This window comes from Artemia sp. Qi Xiang Cuo, chromosome 8 (genome assembly GCF_049724085.1).
Source record: "Artemia sp. Qi Xiang Cuo chromosome 8, ASM4972408v1, whole genome shotgun sequence".
Classification (NCBI taxonomy): Eukaryota; Metazoa; Arthropoda; class Branchiopoda; order Anostraca; family Artemiidae; genus Artemia; species Artemia sp. Qi Xiang Cuo.
The window spans coordinates 74,950,868-74,963,402 of NC_142801.1; the positions used below are offsets into that span (position 1 = coordinate 74,950,868).

The following is a 12,535-nucleotide window of genomic DNA, read 5'->3' on the forward strand; positions in this document are numbered from 1 at the left end:
TCGCGTAAATGCGGGTCTAAGGCAGCTTGAAGTCTTGTCAGGTTGCTGTTTTACACATGATTTTTATTGTTCTTTGATGATTTTTTTTTTTGTGAAACTTAATTTATCACGATATTTTTGTTCATAAAACTTGTTACAAGTTCTGGTTTTATTTTATTCGTGAAACATAATACTTGTTGTTTTTGTTCGAAAGTAAGTGGACCGAATTGAAGCAATTCTAAATTGAAATTTAAGTAAAAAGTAATTAGACCGAATTAAAAATTCGACTTTTCACTGGTGCGTTGTCCGTGAATAAATTCTTCATTTTCATATTGCATAAGTTTTTTCATTGCGAAAAACGGTAGTTACGAATCTCAGTGCGAATATATACATATATATATATATATATATATATATATATATATATATTATGTTTTAGAGGTAATTACTTGGCAAGAAAAAAAAAAAAAAAAAAAAAAAAGACTGTCATCCTAATCCAGCAATTGAGACAAATGTGAACTTGAACGAGGTTTTGACCTTACTCATCTATCCAACTACCTAGGACCAAACAGTATAACCGAGCCATCAACTAAATAGAAATGTCCAAATCCATGCAAAGTCGTCATCAATAAATGTAAGTCGTTGTAAATTTACCAGCAAAAGCACCTTAAATCTTGCGAAATATTTCCAAGTAGAACCTCCCATTAGGGCTCATCAGAAGAAATACCACCTGCCTTAACGGGTTTCGAGGCTTTGCTTTCTTTACCCGGCACAGTGGAGCCTCTACCATTAGATCTATATGGTATCCCTATGTCAGGTGAAACTTGTGAAATACATGCATACTAGTAAAGCTATTCAAAATCACATACAAAATGAGTTTCATTCTTTCCTTAATAAAATCCCAGAGGTCTCGGAGCAAAGACCATTCTGGAACAAATGAAGACTGGTCCAGATGTGAGTTATAAAAAAAAAGTCTTTTATTGGTATCCGGAACTAATTACCGGATTTAAAGTTCTTCAAGCTTGTTTGAAAACAGTCTACAAATTCAAAATTCCAAAAAAGAAAAGCGAAAGAGAAATCATATTAAAATATAATTCAGTATTTATTTATCATTTTACACTTCTTTTTTGTTTCAGTGCCAGTACAATATGAACTCCATTTATTTGTGGTTATTTGTTATTAGGCATTTTAGTATTCACTTGATACTTTCTTTGAAATTTTGCTTTATCTCATCGTGTTGTCTTCTGATTTTATACTTGATTAATTTTTTAGTGACAGCAGATTACCTGGCAAACATGATGGAAAAAGCTGTGCGAAATGTTGTTCGAGTAGACCTTTCAGACACTAGGGGTAACGTCAAAGACCTTGTGTCAGAATTTGGATATATACTGCTAAAACAACAACTCCAGTTAAAGGTTAGTACAACTAAATAATTTCTTAGACCAAATTCGCATGCCCTTTATATTGAAAATGAAGTGAAAAAAATAATAACAGATAAAACCTAGTTAAGTCTGTGAAGTTTGGGGGAAACAAAATTAGTCCCAAATTAACTATTTGACATCCGTAAATTTTTATCAATTAGAAAAAAAAGAGGATAAAACCTGTATAGTTAAAATATAGTAAAAATAATATATAAAGTTGAGAAACAAAAACAAGAAAGGCTACTCAAAAAAATTAAAAAAGAAAGAAACTCACATCTAATAAAAAAGTTTTTTTTTCTGTTAGATGTGAGTGCATTTTTCTCGAGTTTCTTTGTGTTTATATTCTCTTTATTAACTCCATTCTTTACTGACTCCGTTTTTATCTGCATCAAATCAGTCACCATGCAGCGCGGATTTACCTCGTTTTCGCACCAAATCATGACTTCGATCTCTTTTACCTTTAGTCAGTTTGCAATTTGCTATTGACTTGGTCTGGTTGTTATTGACTTGGCTTGTTATTGAACTGATTCAGGACTTCGATCGTTTGGCATCGCGTCATCGAACTACATCTTGAAACTCGCTCGGATTTACACAGAATCGAAAATTCGCTTGTTTTCATACCCAGTTTAGAATTTATTGGTATTCACTGCATCAGGGCCTAGCCAGTTTTTCACTGGATCAGGCATTAGCTCATTTTTTACCTTTCTGCAAATGTGCAAAAATCGCAGCTTGGACTATGCAGAAAGCAAATTATGTAGCTTGTACTCTGTTTTTGCACCGAGTTAAGATTTACTTTGCTCTTGCCCTTTTTTTTCTTTTTTTAGTTCAAACCAATAGGCTATCTCAGAATTTTCTCTGCATAGTATTTATACTCTCTTTAGGCCATACTGGTGTCTTTTAACCGCAAAATGGCAGAACTACAACTTCTACTACTAACAACTCACCGCAGCACCAAGCCGCCTGTGGCCAAAACTGCTACGCACGCTCCTCATCCATCCCAATCTATTCAAAGCCTCCCTCTTTACACCCTCCCAGGAAGTTGGTATTTCTTTTAAATCTTTCTTTATGACAACCTCCCACCCCAGGCGCGGACGACCTACTTTCCGTTTAGCCCTAGACGGTTGGCCGAAAAGGACAATTTTCGGAAATCTGTCATCCTTCATCCATAGAACGTACCCTAGCCATCTCAAATGAAACTCAGAGAGGAAAGAAAATAACAAAAAGAAGAATAAAAAACAGGTGAAAAAAAGAAGATTTTGTCAGCCAGTGGCGAACTATGAAGAAGAAGAAATAAGCAAATATTATATACTATACCAAATATAATAATATACCAAGATGATTGGGCAATAATCCTTTGTTTTGCTATAACTTTGGCTGACCTACAAATTCGTTCATCATTTGATGTGCAAATAGGTTCTTTCAAGTTATACCGGGTGAAAATATTGATTGAGTCTTTCAAAATTAAACTTTCGTAAATCGGGCTTAATGAAACATCTCCAGTATCTCTGTTTTTTTTTTGCTAAATTTCGGCTCATGTATTTTTTTTATCTCAGTTACCTCTTTAAAAGTTTTTGGTAGGCCATTTACAGTAGATATTAAGGTTGCCTCGTCAAAAAAAACCAGATGGGTCGGATTTACGAAAATATGCGAAGCCAATGCTGAATCAAAGTTGTCATTTTCATTTTTTAATCTTAGGGATTTATCTATTAAAATTTTGTGTTCATGCAAACTTTCCCATTGTTGTTGATGGGTCCTACCTATGTAAAATTTCCCAAATGAACACGGGACTCTGTAGACACCACTACCCAGTATAGGGTCAGTTTTATCCATTCCTGAGTTTAAAAATATTCAACTTATCGTTCAGTTTTGAAAGAAACAGAGATTATTTTTTTTTTTTTTAATTTTTACAAGTTTATCGCCAAGTTTCGGGATGTATGGTAAAGTGATGAAAGTTTTTTCTCAATTGCCGAGGTAAAAGAATCAAGGGGGACGGGCTCCCTAAGTTGTTGTTTTATCTTTTTTACTCGTCTATCTATGATATTTTCAATAAGTTTGATTGGGTAACCATTGCAGAAAACAATATCCTGGACATAGGTTAATTCAGAATTTATATGATTACGGGAACAGATTTTTGAAACTCCGTCGACAAAAGAGATTATTACCCCTCTTTTTACAGAAGGAGGGTGATTGGAAGAGAAATGTAGATATCGATCATTATGAGTCGGCTTTCTATATATAGAAAATTCAAGGCTAGGAGTGGCTTTTATAATCAAAACACCCAAGAAAGGCAGCTCACCTGAATCTTCGAGTTCCATTGGGAACCGTAGATTAAAATCAAATGAGTTCAAATGTGCCAAAAAAATATCTTCGAGATTATTGTCCGTGCTCCCAAACAGAATGGATTCCATCAACGAAACGAAACCAGATAGAGTGTTTTAAGTGGAAACTATTCAAAACAGACTCTTCTATGAAATCCATGTAAAATTTTGCCAAATAAGGAGACAAAAGAGTGCCCATGGATAGGCCCATGATTTGAATGAAATTTTTTTTCGGGATTTAAAATACTAGGAGAAGTTGTTACAAAGACGAACAAGGGTCATTATTGTATTATTTTCCAAACTTTTGTAATCCAACCAAGCTGAATTTTCCTCTAATTTTATTTTTAAAGCATGCTCAGATTTATGGACATCGCATGAAGTGTACATAGAAACTGCATCAAAACTAGATAAAATAGTTTTTTCTGTTGTACTTTGATTTTTTAACTTCTCAACAAGATCTACGAAGTTTTTATATAGGATTCTTTTGTGCTTAAAAGAGGCTTAAAAATGGTGGCTAAGAAACTTCCTATACCCGTACCTGGAGAAATATAACATGCTACAATAGGACGTAACGGGATATCTTTCTAATGGATTTTAGGCAGACCATAAAACTTTGGGGCCGAACAACCTTTGGGGTCTGTGTGTGTCTGTGTGTGTCTGTCTGTTTGTTTTTGTGTCTGTCTTTGTGTCTCTCGGGCTCTGGCTGTGTGTCTGGCTGAGGGTCGGGGTCGCTGTGATTGGGGGTCGGTCTGTTTGGCTCGCTCGCTGGGTCTCTGTCTGAGTGAGCCTGTGTCTGTCTGTGTGTGTGTGTCTGTGTGTCTCTGTGTTTCTCTCTGTCTGTCTGTGTCTGTCTGTGTGTGTGTGTGTGTGTGTGTCTGTCTGTCTGTGTCTGACTGTGTGTGTCTGTGTGTCTGTGTGTGTGTGTGTGTGTGTGTGTGTGTGACTGTGTCTGTGTGTGTCTGTGTGTGTGTGTGTGTCTGTGTGTGTGTTTGTGCGTTTGTGTGTCTGTGTGTATGTGTGTCTGTGTATGTCTGTTTCTCTGTTTGTGTGTTTTTGTTTGTTTGTTTTTGTGTGTGGGTGTCTTGGTGTGTGGGGGGGGGGGGGGGGGGGGGGTTGTGTGGGTGGGTGGGGGTGTGGGTGTGGGGGGGTGTGGGTGGGGGTGGGGGTGTGGGTGGGTGGGTCTCTGTGATGCTCTGTGTGTGTGTGTGTGTCTTAGTGTGTCTGTGTGTGTCTGTGTGTGTGTCTCTGTGTCTCTCTCTCTCTCTGTCTGTGTCTCTCTGTGTGTCTGTGTGTGTGTGTTTGAGTCTGTGTGTGTCTGTGTGTGTGTGTGTGTGTCTGTCTGTGTGTGTGTGTGTGTGTGTGTGTGTGTGTGTGTGTGTCTGTGTGTGTGTCTGTGTGTGTGAGTGTCTGTGTGTCTGTGTGTGTCTGTCTGTGTGTGTCTGTCTGTGTGTGTGTGTGTGTCTGTGTGTGTCTCTGTGTCTGTCTCTGTGTGTCTGTGTGTGTGTGTGTGTGTGTGTCTGTGTGTGTCTGTGTGTGTCTATGTGTGTCTGTGTGTTTATATAACCAAGGATGTCTCAAAAAGAACGCCAGATTTGAAAAACCTAGTTATTTTTATTTGTTGTTGTTCGCAACAATGCTATTGCATGTTTTGTTACCATTGATGGTCGTGTTTATTGTCCATTTATAATTATTTCCTCAAGAATTATTGTCACCAAGTCTGCTTTTTTCTTTTTATGTTATCTCAAATTACGGTCAGGTCTCAGATTCTGTAGCAACACAAAGAAGCTCTAGCATGCCCATCCCTCGTTCGTGCAGTAGCTTCTTTTACTGCAGTAACGGGTCAGCTGAAATCATCTCTCATCCGCCTAGTACTACTAGGCTAAATTACTTTACAAAAAGGCGGTGAAAAGCTATGATTTTGTTTTTGGTCATTTAAATACATATATTCTATTATGTTTATTATATTATATTATATTTTATTGTATTACATATATTCTATCATATTATCTTTTATTATATAATTAAAATACAAGAACCTTATTTTGTGTGTGTAATCCGTTGTTACTTAGAAAATAGAGAGGTCTTGAAGACTAGTGCCTAGAAATGAAAATTGAGAAAATTGAAACGAGCTCTCTGAAATAATGAGTGAAGTCTTATTTTCTAATTTTGTATTTTGTTTTGCAGGAGTTAGTCTTAGAACAGAGCAAAGAAATTGAAGAGCTACGACGGGAGATGAGAAACATGCGAAAATTTTATTGAAGTTGATCATCCTATAATTTTTCTGTCGAAAAGTTTTGTTTTTTTGCGTTAACATTAAGAGTACTGAATTTCTATGAGGTTGCAAAATTTATTAAAAGCTTGTGATTATGCCTGAAAAAGAAAAGTGGACTATCTTTGGTTCCTGAAAAAAGAAAGTGGAAGATTTCTGTATCTTGCGACATAAGATACTATTTCCTTTGTTAGGCTACTACAAGCATTTACTTTCCTAAGCCCGAGCCCCTACGCAGCTCTAAAACTTCGAGTAATGATATTATTCTTTGGGTAGTTATTTCAAATTCGTCCCTTTTCAAGCTTTTTCTTTCCGTTTGCGTTTTCTTTGTATTGTTTGTCCAATTCGAACTTCAGAGCGGGATTAAATGACTTGCTATGAAGTTGTAAATTTTGTTAAAAGTATTAGGAACTTGTGATTTTCATAGCACTTGTTTTCGCAGAAAAAAAATGTTTACGGATCTCCTGAGAGTGAGCCTCTACATAGCTGTGTAACATTGTGCAAGCATATGGTTTTTTTAGCAGTTGTTTTCTCAGATTTATCTCCTTTCAGCTTTTTCTTTTCTTGGCATTATTTGTTCATTCTAAACTTCAAAGTACGATTAAATGACTTTCTACGAAATTACAAATATTGTTAAGAAGCTAAGGAAATTTGTGATTGGACAGCTCTTGTTTTGTTAAATAATAAGGAGCGAAAGATTTACGGATAGTCGAAAACAAGAAGCTACATACTTTACTTTCTTGAGAGTGAGTCTCTATGGGGCTTTGCAACCACATCATTTTTCAAGTAGCTATTTTCTGAAATTCATCTCCTTCCAACTTTTTTCTTTGCATTTTTTCACTACTTTCAAACTATGCACAAACTTTCTACTTTCAAACTACTTTCACTACTTTCTACTACATTCAACTACTTTCAAACTACATTACTCTACTTTCACTACTTTCAAACTATGCACAAACTTTCTACTTTCAAACTACTTTCACTACTTTCTACTACATTCGACTACTTTCAAACTACATTACTCTACTTTCACTACTTTCAAACTATGCACAAACTTTCTACTTTCAAACTATTTTCACTACTTTCTACTACATTCGACTACTTTCAAACTACATTACTCTACTTTCACTACTTTCAAACTATGCACAAACTTTCATGAGATTAAGTCTTTATAGGGCTGTGCACTTTTTCAAGTACATCATTTTTAATTTTTTTTTTTTTTTTCGATTAAAAGCTTGTGATTTTATAGCTCTCGTTTTCGCTGAAAAAGAGCGAAAGATTGACGCTTTTCCAAAACGAAAAGTAGTGTAATTGATTTCACCTCAATTAGCATATACTTCCCTGAGAATTAACCTTTACAGGCCTGTGCAACATCCTGCAAGTTTATCATTTTTACCAATTTGTAGCTCCCATTGTCTCCTTTTAACCTTTTCATTACTTTGAATTATTTTTTCATACTAAACTTCAGGTTTCGACAGAACGAGTCCGCAAAACCCTTTAAAAAAGCTTGTAATTTTTTAGCTTTAATTTTTGCTGAAAGGAGTGAAAGATCTTACGAAACGAGAAGCTGGTTTCTTTGTTTTGCCACTATAAGCACGAACTCCCCTCAGAGTGAGCCTCTACTGGGTGTGCAACGTCCTGCAAAAATATAATTTTTTAATTAGTTTCCTCAAATTTGTCTCCTTAAAACTCCAATGTACGGCTAAATGAATTCCTATGAAATTGCAAGTTTTGTTAGAAAGCTTTAAAATCTTGTGATTTGATAGCTCTTACTCCCTCCTCCCCTCCAAAAAAAATAGAGCAAACAGACTCTACGGAGTGATGAAATATAGTGCTATTAAATCCTATCATAAATAGTTCTATTTCAAATTTATCGCTTCTTGAGTTTTGTTTCTTTTCTCTGTTTTTGTTTTTGTTAAGAGCAAAAAGGCCTCTGCCATTTGTAGGGATGCCCAACCCTGTTTTGCGCTGTAAGCGTATATTTTGCGCTGTGCGCTGTAAGCGCATTTGTGGAAGTTTTCAATTACCTTGAGGGAGAGGGGTTGGAGGGGCTGGAGATTGGTTCTGGAAAACACGGTCTGAGGTCCTAATCTAGACAGGAAAACTGTACTCAAAATTTCACTCACTTAGTACATTACCTTTTCAATTTGGTAAAAGCTTGTAATCTGACATTTGTAGGCTTAGCCTATATAAATACTCTGTACTGTATAGAGAACAGAAATATAAAGAAGAAAGACTCACAAAGAAGGATTAATTTCTCAAATCTAATTGCTTGCCCTAGTAAGTCAAGTCCATCCTTGACTGTGATTGGGTTTTTAGAAAAATCCGAAAAAGATGTTTTTCAATGATAAGTAAAGAGCCACATTAAAACTATGGCAGGAGCAGAAAAAACGCCTATAATAACTCAAGTTTAAAACGGCTAAAAATTACAATAAAATAAAATGATCTGAAATTAAAATGAACAATCACATCCAACATAAATATATCAGTTCAGCTTTCCAACATAAAACAGTATCAGTTCAGCTCTCGAGCACTGCATTTGTATTAGGATTATATCTCAGTTCAAACCTGACAGTGAAACCAGTTATTTTTCTTGGAATGAATACACGAACTTGACATGACTTCGGATTAATTTATACGGACTAGCTTAAATTTTTCCGGTTGTTCAGGAGCTACAAATTATACTTTGCTCGGAGATTGGTGAAAAAGTAACGTGAATTTAGGATGCCGAGAAAAAGGAAGGTGGCAAAACAAAGTGAACAGAGTCAGTTTGCTAGCATTTCCATTTCAGACTCCTCTGTTCTGAATTCTTCGATGGAGTCACAGAAAGTTGAAGAGATCAGTATAAGATCACTAGCTGACAATATATCGACTATTTTAGCAGTGGTACAGTCTAATTCAACATCGTTACATGACCTGAGATCTTTTGTAACGCGCCTGAGAAAATTTGCCTTATTTTCGGAAAAGAGGAGGAAATTTTGTCCTAAATGTCAATTTTGAGGAAAAGAGGAGGAAAATGAAAAGAAAAGAGGAGGAAATTTTGTCCTAAATGTCAATTTTGAGGAAAAGAGGAGGAAAATGAAAAGAAAAGAGGAGGAAATTTTGTCCTAAATTCCCCTAAATGTCATAGAACCTTAATAACAATCACACCATCAGATTCAGCGTATCAGCGAACCCTATTATAGAAGTTTCAAACTCCTATTTACAAAAATCCCCCACAGTCCCCGGGAGTAGGTCTTCAAGTTATGAACTTTGTCCAATGTTTACATATAGTATTGGTTATTGGGAAGTATACACAAGGTTTTAGGAGGAATTTTTCTGGTAGTTTGGAGGGGGAAGGGGGAGGGGTTACGTGGGAGGAAGTTTTCATGGGGGAAGGGACATTGCTATGAAGGGGTGCCGGATTTTCCAGCATTATTTTAAAAAAACGATCAGAAATTAAATAAAGCAAAATTTCAAATGAAAGTAAGGAGCAACATCAAAACTTAAAACGAACAGAAATTATCACGTATAAGAATGGGTTCACCCCATGGTCATTACCTTGCTCTTTACGCTAAAGTTTTTTTTGTGCTTTCATCAGAGCTATTTATTCTAATTAACGGCCTTTCAAACAGTTCGTGGTAACGAACTGTAAATAAGGCACGACCCGGCTCAATAGTAAACGAAACTCTAAAAACGGTATTTTGATAACAATATATTCATCAAAAGAATCAAACTTTTATGCTGATTTCAAATATATAAGTTTCATCAATCCTACCCATCAAAAGCTACGCGCCTGAGAAAATTTGCCTGATTTTCGAAAAAAGGGGGAAACACCCCCTCAAAGTCATATAACCTTAATGAAAATCACATCATCAGATTCAGCGTAGAGAACCCTATTGTAGAGGTTTCAAGTTCCTATCTGCAAAAATGTGGAATTTTGTACTTTTTGCCAGAAGAAAGATCACGGATGCGTGTTTATTTGTTTGTTTTTTCTTTTCCCCAGGGGTGATCGTATCGACCCAGTGGTCCTAGAATATCGCGGTACGGCTCAATCGAACGGAAATTAAAAGTTCTAGTGCCTTTTTAAGTGACCAAAAAATAGAGGAAAACTAGGCCCCCTCCCAGGCTCATTTTTTTCCCAAAATCACCCGATCAAAATTTTGAGATAACAATTTTGTTCAGCATGGTCGAAATATAATAACTATGTCTTTGAGGATGACTTAATCCCCCACAGTCCCCTGGAGAAGGGCTGCAAGTTAAAAACTTTGCCCAATGTTTGCATATAATATTGGTTATTGGGAAGTATACAGACGTTTTCGGGGTGAATTTTTCTGGTAGTGGGGGGTGTGTGGGTCGGGGGTTACATCGAAGGATCTTTTCATAGAGGAAGATTTCACGGGGGAAGGAATACTGCTACGAAGGGGACGCCGGATTTTCCAGCATTATTTAAAAAAACGATCAGAAATTAAATAAAAAACAAGTTTTTCAACTGAAAGTAAGGAGCAACATCAAAACTTAAGACGAACAGAAATTACTACGTATATAATTGGGTTCTCTCCCTAATCAATACCTCGCTCTTTACGCTAAAGTTTTTTTAGTACTTTTATAAAAGCTATTTATTCTAATTAACGGCCTTAGTGAATAAGGGGTCATTTTCAAAGAATTGGAACAAAATTTAAACTTTAGCGTAAAGAGCTAGGTATTGACTAGGAGGGGGGCAAACCCCCTTAATATATGTAGAAAAAATATACGAATATAGTAGCTCGTTACGTAAGTTATTTCGTAAGTTACGTATATTTATTACTAATAAAAACGCTCGTAAATAAAATTTAAACTTTCGAGAAAGTTCAGAAATTAAATAAAAAAATAATTTTTTTTTAACTGAAAGTAAGGAGTAACATTAAAACTTAAAACGAACAGAACTTATTCCGTATATGAAAGAGGCTGTCCCCTCCTCAACGCCTCGCTCTTTATGCTAAAGTTTGACTCTTTATCCCAACTCTGTTTTTAAAACAATAAAAACTTTAGCGTAAAGTGTGGGGCGTTGAGGAGGGGACAGCCCCTTTCATATACGAAATAATTTCTGTTCGTTTTATGTCGCTCCAGACTTTCAGTTAAAAAAAACATTTTATTTTATTTAATTTTATTAAGGGATCATTCTTAAGGAATTGGAACAAAATTTGAACTTTACTGTAAAGAGCGAGGTATTGACTAGGGGTGAACCCCCTAACATACGTAATAAAAATATACGAATATAGAAGTTCGTTATGTAAGTTAATTCATAAGTTAAGTCAGATCAAAATTTCGAGAAAGCTATTTATAAAAAAAAACGGAAAATTTATAGGCAAATTTTGTCTTAATTATTCATGTAGCCTACGGTGAGCCAAAATCAAACCTGAATTAATTCATAAACGTTCAGAAATTATATATATTTGAAAAGCGCATAAAGATTAAAAAACAAAAAAGAAGTAGTTTTTTCGAAGCTTTTCATAACTGATGATGCTCCGCAGGCAGTGAGGGAGGCGAGGAAAAAGCTTTTAACGAGAAAGAACGTTCTAATTAAAAATGGCGTCAAGCCAAAAATGATTCGAAAATGATTGGAGCGCAACTAGCCCCCCCCCCCCCACGCCCATCATTCCCCCAAACACATCCAATAAAAATTTTGAGACAGCCATTTTGTTCAGCGTAGTTGATTTCCAGATAGGAGATATATGTTTGAGGAGGACACTCCCCCACAACCCTCAGGGCAAGAGTTTGAAGTTATGCCCTGGGGGCATATAAGGTTTTTATAGAAGGCGTTGTCTTAGAAACTTCAAAACAGGCTCCTTCGATTGGAAATTCAAAGGGCTAGTACTCTTTTTAATAGTAGAAAGTGATTGGAGGGCAACTAGCCCCCCACGCCTATCATTTCCCCCAACACATCCAATCAAAATTTTGAGATAGCCATTTTGTTCAGCGTAGTTGATTTCCAGATAGAAAATATGTTTTTGAGGGGGACACTCCCCCACAACCCTCAGGGCAAGGGTAATAAGATATGCACTGGGAGCCTGTTACGTTTTTAAAGAAGGCGTGGTCATAAAAACTTAAAAAAAGACTCACTCGGTTGGAACTTCAAAGGGATAATACCCTTTGTAATAGTCGGCAGTAATCGAAGGGCAACAAGCCCACCCCCACGCCCATCATTCCCCCAAACACATCCAATCAAAATTTTCAGATAGCCATGTTGCTCAGCGTAGTTGATTTCCGAATAAAAAAAATTTTTTTGAGGAGGACACTCCCCCTCAAATCTCAGAGCAGGTGTATTAAGTTATGCCCTGGGGGCATATAAGGTTTATATAGAAGGCGTTGTCGTAGAAACATCAAAAAAGGCTCATTCGATTAGAAATTCAAAGGGCTAGTGCCCTTTTTAATAGTCGAAAGTGATTGGAGGGCAACTATCCCCCCCACGCCCATCATTCCCCCACACACATCCAATCAAAATTTTGAGATAGCCATTTTGTTCAGCGTAGTTGATTTCCATATAAAAAATATGTTTTTGAGGAGCACACTCCCCCACAACCCTTAGG

The 12,535-nt window shown here is 36.3% G+C and overlaps 1 protein-coding gene across 1 annotated transcript in view; it reads left to right on the forward strand.

The window, feature by feature from the left end:
* The window catches only part of Grip71 (WD repeat-containing protein Grip71), an 83,973-nt gene extending 77,922 nt beyond the window's left edge, over nt 1–6,051 (forward strand). Inside the window, exons 11-12 of the mRNA XM_089093097.1 lie at nt 1,252–1,394; nt 5,903–6,051. Of these exons, the coding sequence (XP_088949223.1) occupies nt 1,252–1,394; nt 5,903–5,977 (218 nt within the window). The 3' untranslated portion in view covers nt 5,978–6,051. The remainder of the gene's footprint in view (nt 1–1,251; nt 1,395–5,902) is intronic.
* The last annotated feature ends 6,484 nt before the right edge of the window (nt 6,052–12,535 follow it).